Genomic DNA, 15,391 nt, shown 5'->3' with positions numbered 1-15,391 from the left:
TTTTTTTTTTTTTTTTTTTTTTTTTTTTTTTTTTTTTTTTTTTTTTTTTTCATAACAATGGCACGATGAACCCAACTCTTTGTGCGAAATACTCTTTATTAAGACCAATCGAGAATAGATTACAAAACAATTCGTAGAATACTACTACATTTTGCTCTGTATTTTTTTGGGATAAAAACATTGGTAGGATGGAAGAGTATTTACAGTAGAGGCTAGACAATTTATTCTTAAGATATCTAACCATTTATTCTTAAAATACCTAAATAATATTCTTACAATATATAGATAATTGGCTCATACGACTATTAAGTTTGATTTTATTGGACTAGTGATGATATTTTAACGTGAGATGAATATTATAGTTTATGGGATTTCAAAATGCAATGGTGTGAAAGATACTTGCCTTCATTGCCTGGATTATTGCAGACTTAACTTGTTGGGAGGCCCATACAGGATCAGCATGTGCACCACCAAGAGGCTCCTGTGAGTAGTAATTATTAACATAACATAAGCAATGTGCAGGAGAAGCCATAGGCACAGCTGAATCATAAGAAAATTGAACGTTTTCTTTACTTTATGACAATTATCAAGTGCTCTTGTTTTACTTCTGCACCTCGCGAAGGACAAAGGGTAACTGACATTGAAAATGTTAGGAACCACGAACCTCTACAATGGTATGATATTGTCTATTTTGAGCATAAGCTCTCATGGTTTTGTTTTCGATTTCTCCAAAAGACCTCATACCAATGGAGATGTATTCCTTACTTATAAACTCATGTTCAATTCCTTAATTAGTCGACGTGGGACTCCTCTCCCAACAATCCTCAACACAAGAAACCACCTAAGCTCGGAGCAAGTTGCAATGGGGCAACAAAGTCATTTTCTCTTCTTTCTTTTTGTTTAATTATAAACTGGAAATGAAGTGATGCCATGCAACAAAAAGGCGTGGCTTTTGAATGAGAGATGATTAAGGGGTAAAAATGCTTCCATTTCTATAAGCACTCAGAGCACATGGTTCATCACAGAGACAAGTACTTACAGGGATGACTCCATCAGCAATCTTAAGCCTATAATGTTCTTGAGCTGTGATTCTCAATTTCTCAGCAGCCTACAATAAGAAACTTTAAGAGTTCAACAAAGCCGGTCTTGTTCTCAAATACGTACAATAATCAAACCAATCAAATACCTTAGGAGCTGCTTGGGAGGATTTCCATAAGATTGCAGCACAGGCTTCAGGACTGATCAGGGAGAAAGGTACAAAAAGTAAATCTATTATAGGATCAACACATATTGTAGGAAAATAAAATATTTTTCGGTTCTGTTAAGTGTTAATCCATTATTGATAAACTGCTGAAGGTTTTGCTTGAATGCAGTGTTAAATGAAGACATGAGACCTAAATTATAACTTTCTAAAGCAGTTTTTCAACAAGTCCCTGAGCAACTAAGCAAGAATGTTTTTCTTTTTTTCGTATAAGAAAAAAAAAAAAATTGAACCTTGCAACATAGAAAGCAGAATTCTCCATCATGAACATTTTATTTGAACAAGCAATAGCAAGAGCCCCTCCTGAACCACCTTCACCAGTTACCACTGTTATAATGGGCACCTTTAGACCAAACATTGTCCTCAGATTATGGGCTATCGCCTCACCCTGCAAAAATCAGAAAATCGTTAAGCCAAGACCATGTATCAAACCACTCCAACAAAGTCTAGTTTCCATGTTGAGATGAAAAATGTCACCCACTTGACCAAGTTCCTCAGATTTTAGATCAGCAAATGCCCCAGGAGTGTCAACAAAAGTAAGAATAGGCAAACTATGATGATCGGCATATTTCATCAACCGTAAAGCCTTCCGGTAGCTGTTTTTTCGAACAATGGTTTTGGTTAGTAAATCATATATTTACCAAGCAAAACAAAAATTGCTCTTATTGACTTGAGAGCCTTTCCACTAAAGGTTTTCCCCTCACTATAATTTAGGTTCCAAACAACAATGTGGAGCGGACATTCAAACTTTGCCTCTTGGTCAAAAGCACACGTTTTTATCAATTGAGCTATGTTCTTGTTGGTTTTATCAAAGTATCCTTAAAGTATATCGGAGAAGAATATTAGACTCTAATGTTGACAGACACTAGTCAAGATATTTCCTTTTGTACTCGATCCAATCTTCCTAATTGTTGGTTTAATTTTAGAGACACTTCAAGCTTACCCATGAGGTGTTGGCATTGCGAAGTTGCGAGCAATGTTCTCTTTGGTATTCCTACCTTTCTGATGTCCTATACACATGTAGCTTTTACCTTCAATGCTCCCAATGCCAGTAACAATTGCTGGATCATCATAACCCCCACGATCTCCATGGAGTTCTACCCACTGATTGAAACAAAAAGAAAAAAAGTTAACAATCAATTGATGTAATTAAGATGTAAAAGGTATAGTGGGGAACCTTTTCTGTGATGTTCAATATATGATCAAGAACTGTCGGTCTATTGGGATGTCGTGCAATTGATAATCGCTGAATTGGTGTTAAATGTGCGTACAAATCTTTAAGAGCCTGGACTTGAAACAGAGAGCAGAAGAAGTACTTAATACAGAAAGATTACAATATCAGGATAACAGGGCAGGCAGTAAAACTCAACATACCATCTGGTACTTGTTCTCAAGAGTGCTAATTTGATCACTGAAATCTAAACCGGTTTCATCAGCCAAATTACGGACCTGAAAGAGAGAGAGCTCATGTATTAAGTGGTATTAAGTGGTAGGAATCATAGATGTCCACAATAGTATGATACTATCTACTTTGAGCATAAGCTCTTGCGACTTTGCTTTGGAATTCTCCAAAAAGCCTCATATCATTAGAGATAGTATTCCTTACTTATAAACCTATGATCATTCTCTAAATTAGTCAGATGCAAGACTTAATAAGTTTTTTCCTCACTCACCCTGCAGCCTTATCAAATTCCCCCTTGAAAAAATATAGGATGGTTGGAAAGCCTCTTTCTTTCCTATTCCGGGTAAGAGGTTTTGTGGGCTGTAAAGATGAGCTGCTATGATTATCTATGTCACTTTGCCCGAAGAGAAAGAGAAGTAGCGAAGCCACTTTACCGTTCAATCAGGAAAAGGAAAGAGGGTGCCTGAGCCCTTGCCTTGGGGTGGAGTCGAGCTAGCCCAAACTAATTATCTATTTCTTTCGATTTTTTTTTTTATTAATTTCCTGGAGCACGGTCCGCCAAAATCGGCATAGGTTAGGTGCTATTGATGGAACTCTTCTCGCGTCTTCGACCCTTTCGTAATGACTTCGAATCAATAGGCGGGACTCTCTCTCAACAATCTTCAACGTTAAGGACCATGCGATTTTATATGGCCTTTTGCTAAGATACATAAGTTCCTTCCTTGAGACAAACATTACTACAAAATTTGAAACTCATGAAAATAATGTACAAAAGACTTCCTGATTTTCTTTATTAAACTCATAGAAGACTTGCCTCAATAATCTTTTTCTCTAAATCAACCAAAGGCTTCTCAAATGGAAGTGTGACAGGCTTCGGTTTCTCAGCCAGAGGCTTGAAGGAAGACAGATAAGTCAAGTGGCCACTTTGAATGTTTGGATCAATATCATCCGGCCAAGGATAATCGTGCTTCCTCCACTTTTTAACCTTTGCAGTCACACAAAACCTGTTCCTGCTTTTAATCCGAGGAACTTTTGGATCATCCAACCAAAATCCATACCTTCTTGTATATGCTCTTCTAAGGAGTTTGCTACCCAAAGGACCTTCCGTAAAATACAAACTAGGAAATTCCAAGCAGCATTCTCTGTTTCCAACGTTTCCGGATGCTAAAGATAGTGTTGTCATCTTCAATGAATATTCAAAATGCTACTTCAAGTACATCCAAGAGTCCACTTGCAAATACCATTAGAAAGCATTGTTCATTATTACCCTGTCCTAAGAACAAAAAGTAGACCAATTTAACAAAAATGAGAAAGAAAGAGGTAAATCTTCATAAGCTTTGAAAAGAAATGCAATGAAATATCTTGTTCCATCGAGTGGCTGATAGGAAATTCAATCCAATTTTACTACACCGATAAACATTACGAATACATATACAAAATCAAATATGTTTAAGTTTAGATTCGAATGTTTGCGAAGTTATTTCTTGATAATCAGTTATTAAATCTCGTGCTAATTTTGAATCCCTTAAGTAAGGAAGAACATCAAGTATTCAGAGGATTGAATATACAACAATCTATCCACACAATCGTTATGAACTTAGTGGTAGTTCAACAGCAATAATATTTTCCATTTTTTTTTTCCCAATTGTTACTGCCATTTTCCTCGCTCATTTGTTCAGCTTTCATGCAAGCTCTAAAGTATTGCAATTCAACGCCATTCATGCACGCTCCCTACAATTCTAAATTTCAATGTTCTTCGTTCATAATACAGAGCAAAACGGCAATGAGCTCCATTTTCCAAGTAAAAAACGCTCCTAAAAGAACAAGACACAAGAGAGGCAAGCGAGGCAAGCATCAATCATAACTTTCTTCAACAAAATCTGTGTAAATACTCAGTCCAAGTAGAGACAACAAGAAAATGATATTAATAAACAAACAGAGTTATCAATATCTCGAATCTCAACCCCTAAACCGCACGTTTACTCAAGAACAACCTCTTTGCTCGGTATCAAACAGGACGCTGATTATAAGAACAGGAAAGAAAAGTAGCAGGAATTTTCTCAGCAAGCAAACAGAAAATCAACATGAAGAAGAATACCTCAGAAGAATGGATTTGGGTTTTACTCAAGAATCTGCAAGAAGCTCAGAGAGAAACAAATGCGATTTTCTTTTAGACTGAAACTGGCCGTGAAAATGCATTTCTGTGCTTTTCGGTTATGGCTGAAGCCATGTGAAAGAAACGCCATGTGAGGGAATGAAAGCGCGTGATTTCAAGCGGGACGGTGAGTTGGTGGTGAACAGTGATTGGTTCGTGTACTTCACGCGCTATCAAAGAGGCTTTTGGTGATCAACTTTTATGGATAATTGTCAAAGATGAACAGGTCATCACAAATGCGGATTACTTTACCCCTAAAATGGGGTCCACCTGGATTCATAATCCACATTCCATCTATCGTGTCTAGCTTTTTTTTTCCCTTCTAAACCACAAGAAATTGGGGACTTATGTGCAATTTGTGAGAGTTCGATGGGTCGAAAGAAATTTTTTAGTCTTTGGTCGGTACACAAGAAATCGGGGTTTTTGTGCACTTTTTTCGAGTTAGTGGGTCATTTTAGAATTACGACTAGTTTAGTGAGTCGAGATAAATTTTTTAGTTTTTGGTCCGTATACAACAAATGGGGGGTTTTGTGCAATTTGTAAGAGTTAGTAGGCCATTTTGGAATTATGACAAGTCTGGTGGGTCGAGAGAAACTTTTTAGTATTTGGTCGGTATACAAGAAATTAGGGCTTTTGTGCAAGTTTTGAGAGTTAGTGGGTCATTTTGAAGCTACAAAGAGTTCGATGGGTCGAAAGAAATTTTTTAGTCTTGGTCTATATACAAGAAATCGGGACATTTGTACACTTTTTTCAAGTTAATGGTTCATTTGGAATTATGACAAGTTCAATGAGCTGAGAGAAATTTTTTAGTTTTTGGTCGGTATACAACAAATGGGGGGTTTTTGTGCAATTTGTAAGAGTTAATGGGTCATTTTGGAATTATGACAAGTTTGGTGGGTCGAGAGAAATTTTTTAGTATTTGGTCGGCATACAAGAAATTGGGGCTTTTGTGCAATTTTTGAGAGTTAGTGGGGTCACTTTGGATTATGACGAGTTCGTGGGTCTTGAGAAATTTTTTATTGTTCGGTCGTTATCTACTCCCTTCATTCACACTAAAAAACTTATGAAGTTTACCATTCTTTCATTCTCATACATTTATATTGTTTTTAAATGACACTAACACGACTAACAGTAAATTATTTTTCTTTTTTTTTTTTGGAAAAATTTCAAAAATCACCCTTAATTTATGAGATATTTATAATTGTACCCATAAATTTTTAATTATTTCATTGGACTCATATGTTATCTATTAATTTGGATGTGGAAGTTTCAGCTTATGTAATTGCAATCCCTTTACATTGTCCGTCTCTAGTCCTGAATTACCTATTAAATTTCTTTACATTGTCCGTTTCTAGTCAAGAGAAAGTAGGAGTAGCAGGTACTATTGGCAACCTTTTCATGCCCTACGTTTTCTGTTTTTGGTCGAGAGAAAGTAGGAGTAGCAAGTATTATTGGCGAACTCTTCATGCCCTCTTTAAGGGGGTCGATGCAAGAACTGATTTGAACGGGGAGAGGGGGAGTCGCACCCACTCTCTCTCCGGGCCAACCTTACACAACGAAAGATTCTTTCTTATCAAAGCGTAGACGAGTGAGCAGAGCCCTAGAAGAAACAGGAAATCCTATCATAGGAAGGAAAGACTACACAGAAATCTAACAAATAACTCAATTGAGAAACAGAGAGCTAAGGCCAGAAAATCTGAGTTTCCACAACTTGACCACTGTTACTATTGATTCAACAGACATAAATTACACTCATCTAAGACTTTTATCAAGTTAAATCGTTACACAAACCGTCAGTCTGTTTTCATTTTTCTGCTATCGTTAGAAGTAATATAAATTTTTCGGGTTCTAGCTCATAAACACTTCGACGAAAATGTCGAGAACAAAAGTCTATAATAAGTATGCTATCCTAACTCAAGAAAGGTTTCATGATGTCCTCTTAAGTTCTAACTAAGCTAAGGAGAATATCTCACTGCTGCAAATTTGGAGTCTGTTCATGCCACAAATTTTATGTTCTTGTCTTGCAAGCTCATGTGGTGATCATGTTGAACTGAAACCTGGAAAGCTGCTGCGGGATCGTCGATATAACAGGTCCGTATCTCTGTGATCAAGTGCGATATCCGAAAACTAGTATTTAGCTAATAAACAGCATGGTATTTTGAGACTAATGGATTTACATGTACTATCAATATCATCCAGCATCCAGAAGATCTATCTTAATTCATCTATCCCTTGATAACCACCACCACCACATACTAATTGCTTTAATTAAGCAGGTTTTCGATATTGCCCGACATGCCAAAAATCGCTTAAGAATATGCATGATAATAAACTTTTTTTTTTCCTACTTATGAGGATCTACAAAGAAAAATGCAACTTACCTGAACATTGTCATAGAGTTCAAACAAAGGAACTGCAAGCAGCTTCAAATTTTTAGGAACTGCGAAGTACTCTCTCTCAGACAAGTGAACAATGAAAAGCTTTTTGCATTCCTGAATCATCAAAAACCCTAATTAGGATTTTTTTTTCTTCTTCTCATTTTCCATATGGGAAAAAAAGGTTCCTAAAAATAATTTCAACTCTCTTTATAATGCCAATCAAAGTAAGAAGAAAATGGTGGACCATTGTGAGACCCCAGAACGAAGTATTCTTTATAAGGGTGTGCAAACCTCTCTCTAGGAGACACGTTACAAAAACTCGAAAGAAAAAGCCCAAAGAGGACAATATCTACTAGCAATGGGCTTGGGCTGTTACAAATGGTATTAGAGCCAGACACCGGTGTGCCAGCGAGGACGCTGGACCCCGAAGGGGGAGTGGATTGTGAGATCCCACATTGATTTGAGAGATGAACATGTACCAGCAAGAATCCTGGGCTCTGAAGGGCGGTGAATTGTGAGATTCCACGTCGATTGGAGAGAGGAATGAAGCATTCTTTATAAGGGTGTGGAAACCTCTCCCTAGCAGACACGTTATAAAAACTCGAAAGGGAAAGTCCAAAAAGGACAATATCTGCTAGCGGTGGGCTTGGGCTGTTATAAGGGCCTTTCCGGGGTAAAGAGGCTATCCAATCAGCTTGAGTAATCAATAATCTGTATAGTATACAGAGACACATACATACATGCATATAGATAGATAACTGATAGCCTACATTCTTCCCTATCAAAGTCACCACCAAAAAAGTGCTATCAACACTACTGGCGGCTGGGGAACATGAGAGAGAGAGAGAGAGAGAGAGAGAGAGAGAGAGAGAGAGAGATCATACCTTTGGTTTCGTTATATGAGGGGGGCAATAAGGATACATAACAGTTTCAAAGTTTGGTCTCCACCAAATAGCCACACATTCACCAATCTGCAGAAAATGTGCAATGAATAATATAACTTTGGGCAGAAACAAATAAAACTTCTGCGAATGGATTTGCACACAGCAAGAGATGACCCAAACCTGCCAATCAGGCTGGAGGGCAGGTGAATTTGCACCGAGTTTGCTCGTCAGTTTCCTCTTTAAACCTTCAATTTCTGCGGATGTTAAGGAACATGAGAGAGATAATTTACTCAATCGGATGTGGGGGGCTTCAATTGTATATAAAAACTTACCATTTTCTCCTGGCTTCAACCGGCCACCAGGGAGCTTGCAAAAGGTATTTCCAATTTGCAGAAGTAGAATATGGGGATGCTTATGTTCTTGCACCTGTGGAAGTGAAAAGAAAAAATGAAAAATATAAAATTCCATCACGGTAAAGTACATGGTTCTCTTAAATATTAGTCACTAAAATACACCAACTAAAGAGAAAGTTAATGAATTAAGGAAACATTCAGTGCCAAACTTAAAATGGCAGAAAACTAGAACTCCCTTGTTTAATTCTATCAAAGCTGTTGTTCGAACCATAAGCCGAAATGAACTATAGAATCTTCAGAAACAAATCTAAGGGGTGCAAGGATCCTGCATTCCAATCAGCTTCCTCTTTGTGTGCCCAAAAAACATTGTTTTTGTAATTTTTTGAACAAGAAACAAAACGTTTCATTGATGTAATGAAAATATACTATTGCTCAAATGATACAAACTCCATAAAGGAGTAAAACAAAAAGCAACGTAAAAAGAACTCAATAAAGTATTTGTTTCAATTCGCACGTTGCTTTTTGTAATTATAGTATGCCTTGTATAATTGAGGTCCTATTCTGTAAACCCCTTTAGCTTCGGGGTTGGACGGCTTATCCCCCTGTTTTTGGTCTCCCATTGGTTTCATGCTCTTTTTCTTATCAAAATTTGAAGCATTAGGCTGCCCCTGTATTTCAACATCCAACAGGTTTCTCTAAAAATCAAGCTTCTAGAAACCCTCGCATTTCAACAAATATTGGTTGTTGATCTTTTTCCCCAAATTTGTGAAAGCAAGTAACCATCCTCCTTTTTGTGGCTAAAGATCTTCCAAGACTTCATAGGATTCCCTTCCTATTTTCAGCACAGTAATTATTAATTTCCTAAATGAACTTGGAGATATACGTCTGAGACTTCCGGCAGTATTATTACCTCTCCTGGTTGCAGTATTATTGCCTCCCTAATTTCCTAAATGGGACCTTAATCAAGACCATTAAGGAGAAAGTCGATTCCTTCACCTCTAGAATAAAGAGCCAAGATCCTCGTCGGTCTTCAAGCTGGCCAACTTAACAAAGGATGTACTCAGCTATTGTCACTATCATACTAGTAGAATGCTACTTAGACTATATGTAGGTTGGGAAGCACAATGCGATGAACTGAAATCCTACTGGCTCTCCCAAGTACATGCAGTTGAACTTTCATCTCATCCACAAATGTCGTAAATAAATTGTTATTGTCTGGTAGGAAATTCCTAAAGCATCAACTTCAGTGAACTTGTTTTTACATTTGGGTCACATTCTGTATTTCAAATCCAACTTGCCTTGGCTTAAATCCTAAAATATTTTGGTTATTTTGGAGCTGTTTTGCAAAATACATAAATGTCAGTTACAGAGGTACTAAAATATCTACTTCAGCTATGCAACCAAAAAACAGATTAATGAATATATTACACATCAAATGTAATCAGTACATACATATAAGAACCAACATGTTTGTTGAGCATCAAAATGCACATGGGCTTCGAAGGATTATGGGAAAATTTTCCAGTTGGAAGCAGTCATAGGAGGGGAGATCCCATGTTACATTTTCTAGCTGGAGGAAACCATAGGCGGGTATAACCTAAAAGATGACAATGATGGAAGTTCAAATTTAGTCATCTTGTCTTCCAACGCGTGCTGCTCGGGTAAAGATCAGATAGGACAATAAAGGATTCAGCAACGAAACTTCCCTTCTAATAGCATACATATACGCAAATATTCTAGATGAAGAATGTAGATATGTAAGACGATAAATATTTTTGTGACTTTTAAATATTATAATTCGTTATAAAACATTTGAGTGATTCACAGTTCAATGAATTTCAATATCAACTAAAAAACACAAACCATGGCATCCAATTAGTACACCTATATCTTAATGATCTCCTTAAACTTAATTTTTTTAGAAAAATAATAACAATAAGTAAGGGCATGAGTACATTGAGATGAAATATGATGAAGATGCGCACTAACCAGCAGAATTGCTTCAACACTCGTCCTCATGCCTTCCTTCATGTAGCTGTGAACCAAGAACCAGTACAAGTTACTCATTCCCGTCAATGCCCCTCCAAAACCAATAAATGGAAGACAAAATTTCCAGGCGATGACGAAACAACGAAACAAATAGCAATAAGAAAGCACTGAGTTTATCAACGAACAAGTGGCTTGAATAAAATCAATAACACAATTTCATCCAGAACTCTAGTCCAAGCTCGCGCATTTCTTGAAATTAGAAACACATCAAATGGTTTCTAGTAAAGCTAAACACATGAAATGTAAAATGACCAGGAATCCACACTAAGAAACGGCCAGAGTTCGTAACTTTCGAGAAAGTACAACTCTAAAACGTTGAAAAACCATAAAGTTAGGGTTTAAGAAATCGAGTAAATTAGCAGTACTTGACTTTCATGCGAGCAAGACGATCGGCGACGGAGGTGTCCTTCTCGAGCTTCGGCTCTTTAGTACCGAAGGTGTAGCTGGAAAGTGGATAGGTGTTCACCACCGGCGACGTCACCATGGCTGCGTTCACTGAGCAGCTGCCGGGAGGAAGTAGAAAAACCTCGGCGACCTGCGATCAGTCCTTGGGAGTTCTGCGGGGTTAATGGTTTAAATGGTCTTTTAACAAATGGAATTTGTCAAAGTAACTCTGGTTTTGAAAAATAGCCCTAATCTAATGTTTGATAAATACCCTTTTCATTTAGGGTAATTGTCATCATTTACTCACGAGTATAATTCGTTCGTTTAAATCTCGTTTAGGTCTCTAAACTTTTGCATTTGTTCTTTCCGTTCGTCTTTCAACCTTCGAGATATTCGTTTTTTGTACCTAAATTTGTTATATTTTGATTTTGAAACTTTCGACCGAGAGACCGTAAGAACAAATTTAAGGGTTGTACGAGTTATTTATATATAAATATAATTAAAAAAATTGTCGTCCTTACATCATTTGTTACAAGAATTAATACATGCCAAAGAAAAAAAATTATAATATACCAAGATAAAACAACATAAAATAGAAAGAAATTTTATTCACCGATATAATTTGAGTGATTCGACCTAAAAAAATTTAAATATCTCACTGAGAAATTTGTATGTTTGGTCTTAAAAACATAAAACTAATATTCCATTTGACCTGATTTTGAAATAAGCCGCTCTCTCTCTCTCGTCTCTCTCTCAATTTCATGATTTTTCTTTTTTCGACCTTCGAATCGTCGGTAACCCATTATGCAGATGAGAGGACACCTTTCAAGCTTAAAATTTTGTTATTTAACCGTGTTTTGATCGAGAAAAATGTTCCGATCAATATTTTGAAAATTTTAAAACAGGAAAAATCTTTAAAATTCCAAAAAAAAAAAAAAAAATTTAGAATAATTATTTTAAAAAATTGGGATCAAATTAAAAAAAATGTGGAATCTCTCCAATTTTGCTAATGAAGGGCATTTTTGGAAACAAGAAGGCTATTTTGACAAAATTAAGTATTCAGGCTTTTTTGACTTGTCTGATTTTTAGAAAGCGACATTTATCCAAAATTAATCATCTTCCATTCTAAGTGAAGGGGTACTGCGCGATCAAATTCTCATTCGCGGCAAATAATTCTTCCCGAAGGCAGGATTTGATAGGTACGCGGTTCATGTTTCATCTTGTTGATGCACTTCTTGATTTTTATGCGCGCATGTATTTTGGTGTATGGTCTTGATTTTTAAACCATGCGCCGTTAGCTTAGCTTCACAATCTTAATTTCGGTTTGAACATTGATCATGGTGCTGTCTACCTGTGCCGTAGGGGTCTGCAACTTCGAAATTATTTAAAGGCCTTTTCATCTCGTTTAACTGATTGTTATGTTGGTTGTGATTTCTGGTGTTAAGTCATTTGATGGGTTAATTGCGGTTTGTGTTGATTTGGTGGTGTATTTTTCTTGGATTTGTTTACTGGGATTTCAGGCCTGTGCGCTTTAGAGTTTCTACTTGTTTCTTTTTCTGTGTGTTTCTTCTGTGTTTGGTTGGATACTTCTTTTATGTGTATGCAAACCTCTTGGTGGCGATTTCCATATGAAATCTGGTTGTAGAAAACTCTATTCTTTAGTTGGGATTGGTAGCACAATTGGATACTTGGAGATGATTGGTTTAATAGACTCTGTCTCAGTAAGCTCTTTCCAAAGGGTTTTTCTTATTATGAACATGTTGAGGATTATTGAGAGGAATAGTCTCATATTGGCTAATTAAGAGGAAGATCATGAGTTTATAAGTAAGGAACACTATCTCCATTCTTGAGGCCTTTTGGAGAAACCAAAAGTAAAGCTATGAGAGCCTGTCTCAAAGTGGACAATATCATACCATTGTGGAGGGTTGTGGTTCCTAACATGGTATCAGAGCCATGCTCTTAACTTAGTCATGCTAATAGAATTCTAAAAGGTTGAACAAAGAAGATGTGAGCCTCGAATGTGTAGTCAAAGGTGACTCATGTGTCGAACAAATGGTGTATTTTGTTCGAGGGCTCAAGAGAAGGAGTTGAGCATTGATTAAGGGGAAGTTGTTTGAGAGCTCTAGAGAAAGAGGCCTCAGGGGAGGCTCTATGGTGTACTTTGTTCGAGGGGAAGAATGTTGAGGATTATTGAGAGGAATAGTCCCACCTTAGCTAATTAAGAGGAAAATCATGAGTTCATAGGCAAGGAACACTATCTCCATTGGAATGAATCCTTTTGGGGAAACCAAAAGCAAAGCCATAAGAGCTTGTGTTCAAAGTGGACGATATCATACGATATCATACCATTGTGGAGGGTCATGGTTCCTAACAGAACAATCAATAGTTAACTATAGAAAATTGCCGGAATATGGTATTTTAATTTGAGGATGAATCTTTTGAGTTCAAACTCAACAATATGTAAGTATGGGGGTTTGAACTTTTGATTCATTGATATATAATGTGTTAATTAGTTGAGCTATGCTCAAGTTGGCACTTGAGGATAAATCTTCATGAAAGAAAAAACGGACTAGACGTCAGAGACTGTTATTTAAGTCGAGAGAATGACAAAATGGCATGGCTGCTTAACATGCAAGAATTTTTTTAAAATAAATATTATTATTTTATATAATCTTTTGACAAACGAAACCTATGCAAGCCGCTGTTTAGGGATTGAATACTTGTGAGTTTATACAAGAAATGAACCAGGGGTGGTCCTTATCCAAATTGGTATCGAACGTCTTGAAGTCTCCTTTGACTTCTTCAGACTACTTATCTCACGTATCTCATAAGTCTTCACCTAGAATGAAATTAAGAATCACTTTCATCTTGTGTTACCAGATGCTAATGGAGAGGCAGGGTGAAGATGACGTCCATGACTGCACAATTAAGCTGGTTCTTTCTTATTTCAGTTCTTAATTTCTTATTTAATTTTTGTAAACAAGTCGATGAAAGAATTGTTAGATCTAAGGTATTGGTGTTCAATGACAGAGAGTAAATCCTAAAAAACGGAGAGACAAGGTGTACATTGGCTGTGGAGCTGGATTTGGAGGAGATAGGCCAACTGCAGCTCTTAAATTGCTTCAGAGGGTTAAAGACCTAAACTATCTCGTGCTTGAATGCCTAGCGGAACGCACTCTTGCTGATCGGCATCAAGCTATGTCGTCTGGTGGCGATGGATATGATTCAAGGAGTATGTCGATGGATAATAATAATTTTTAGCTTGCAATTTTTTTCATCATTCCTTTCTCATATTCAAAATTTCTTGAAAGTTCCTAATATTGTTAGGATGGTAGTTTTTTGTTAAGAAGCTGGTAATGGTTCCTTAGATTCGTTGGTAGTATATTAGTATTACTAAAAATATTGAAGCTCATATCTATCTATTACATTTGCAAACAGTGAATTTAGTAGAAAATTGTTCTGTTTTGCACAACAATATTGTTAGTCCATGCGACGTCCAGATTGCAACCTGACACCTCATTTTGCCCTGGTATCCAGTTCAAAGATTGCTCTGAATCAAAGTATTTTGAAATGATGCAAACGGTGATGGCATTTCATACACTGATTTTAAGACATGCTCTCATCTCATTCAATTGCTGGATCTGATGATATGAACCAGTTACCAAGAAGTTAGTTGGTCTTGTATAATACTGGCTGAGTTTTGTTGTTTTTTAAGCTAATTACCCTGAAAACTATCATTAACAGATTCTGCAAACTATAATGGGTCGAGCAAAAGAGAAGTAATAAATTGAAATATACGAGAATTTTTCCTACGAGGTTTCTTCATGATCATTTATTGAACTCAATCTCCATTTACGTTTTCTCAAAATTTATCTCCATTAGTACCTTTGACGTTAAGTCAGTTTTTGCGAGCTGTTCATTGTTTTGTTCTTGACTATTATTTGAATTACTCTGTAGTTGCAGATTGGATGAAATTGCTTCTTCCTTTGGCTGTGAAAAGAAATATTTGCATAATTACCAACATGGGTGCAAGTAAGATATCTCAAAGTCTGAATAAGTTTCAAATTTTTTATTATGCTTAATTTCGAATGGTGGATTGATCTGATGGTGGTTAATACTTATCTATATCTCTCCTCCTTTTCTTTCCTGGGTAGTGGATCCCCCTGGGGCTCAGCAAAATGTTATAGAAATAGCAAGCAGTCTGGGGTTGAGTGTTTCGGTTGCAGTTGCTTACGAGGTTTCAGTAAAAGAATCAGGTAATTGTACTTTACTTTTTTTAGAGGTTTGAATGGATTATCTGATCAGTAAGAACAGTTGCCTTGTCATCCCAAATGTTGGCCGAGTATACAAGTAAGTTAAACAACTTGCATGCCAAATTTTGAGCACCTCAGGTCATGATAGGAACACTATTATCCTCAACTGAAGTGCATTTTTCTTTAGCTTTATTGTCAGTTCCAAATAATGAAATTCCCCTCCAGCATATTAGCAGCAAAATTAAGTTTTTTTTTTTTTTTTTTTTTTTTTT

General features: G+C 36.6%; 3 protein-coding genes across 7 annotated transcripts in view; 1 reads left to right on the top strand and 2 right to left on the bottom strand.

The window, feature by feature from the left end:
- Window positions 1-4,890, bottom strand: part of LOC111452196 (acetyl-coenzyme A carboxylase carboxyl transferase subunit alpha, chloroplastic-like) — a 6,592-nt gene extending 1,702 nt beyond the window's left edge. Inside the window, exons 1-10 of one of the 2 annotated variants that reach the window (XM_023092794.1) lie at window positions 4,762-4,890; window positions 3,478-3,936; window positions 2,636-2,710; window positions 2,439-2,546; window positions 2,205-2,365; window positions 1,743-1,857; window positions 1,495-1,649; window positions 1,187-1,238; window positions 1,040-1,108; window positions 404-481 (exon numbers count right to left, since the gene is read on the bottom strand). In XM_023092794.1, the coding sequence (XP_022948562.1) occupies window positions 404-481; window positions 1,040-1,108; window positions 1,187-1,238; window positions 1,495-1,649; window positions 1,743-1,857; window positions 2,205-2,365; window positions 2,439-2,546; window positions 2,636-2,710; window positions 3,478-3,846 (1,182 nt within the window). In that variant the 5' untranslated portion in view covers window positions 3,847-3,936; window positions 4,762-4,890. The remainder of the gene's footprint in view (window positions 1-403; window positions 482-1,039; window positions 1,109-1,186; window positions 1,239-1,494; window positions 1,650-1,742; window positions 1,858-2,204; window positions 2,366-2,438; window positions 2,547-2,635; window positions 2,711-3,477; window positions 3,937-4,761) is intronic. The other variant, XM_023092787.1, reaches the window with a different exon arrangement.
- Window positions 4,891-6,500: 1,610 nt separating this feature from the next.
- On the bottom strand, window positions 6,501-11,053 carry LOC111453755 (pre-mRNA cleavage factor Im 25 kDa subunit 2-like). Its single transcript, XM_023094982.1, has 7 exons — window positions 10,848-11,053; window positions 10,423-10,468; window positions 8,413-8,506; window positions 8,261-8,334; window positions 8,081-8,167; window positions 7,200-7,310; window positions 6,501-6,919 (listed from the first exon to the last, which is right to left on the bottom strand). Exons 1-7 carry the CDS (start codon window positions 10,964-10,966, stop codon window positions 6,848-6,850), a joined length of 603 nt encoding a protein of 200 aa, XP_022950750.1. The 5' UTR covers window positions 10,967-11,053; the 3' UTR covers window positions 6,501-6,847.
- A 928-nt stretch (window positions 11,054-11,981) lies between these two features.
- The window catches only part of LOC111447321, an 8,310-nt gene continuing 4,900 nt past the window's right edge, over window positions 11,982-15,391 (top strand). Inside the window, exons 1-5 of one of the 4 annotated variants that reach the window (XM_023086441.1) lie at window positions 11,982-12,065; window positions 13,747-13,800; window positions 13,897-14,098; window positions 14,824-14,898; window positions 15,021-15,122. In XM_023086441.1, the coding sequence (XP_022942209.1) occupies window positions 13,747-13,800; window positions 13,897-14,098; window positions 14,824-14,898; window positions 15,021-15,122 (433 nt within the window). In that variant the 5' untranslated portion in view covers window positions 11,982-12,065. Of the gene's footprint in view, window positions 12,131-12,164; window positions 12,189-13,746; window positions 13,801-13,896; window positions 14,099-14,823; window positions 14,899-15,020; window positions 15,123-15,391 lie in introns of those variants that run through there. The other 3 variants (XM_023086435.1, XM_023086428.1, XM_023086449.1) reach the window with 3 other exon arrangements.

This window comes from Cucurbita moschata, unplaced genomic scaffold (assembly GCF_002738365.1).
Source record: "Cucurbita moschata cultivar Rifu unplaced genomic scaffold, Cmos_1.0 Cmo_Scf00001, whole genome shotgun sequence".
Lineage (NCBI taxonomy): Eukaryota > Viridiplantae > Streptophyta > Magnoliopsida > Cucurbitales > Cucurbitaceae > Cucurbita > Cucurbita moschata.
The sequence above is the reverse complement of the archived record's forward strand: the minus strand, read 5'-3'. Positions and strand labels throughout refer to the sequence as shown.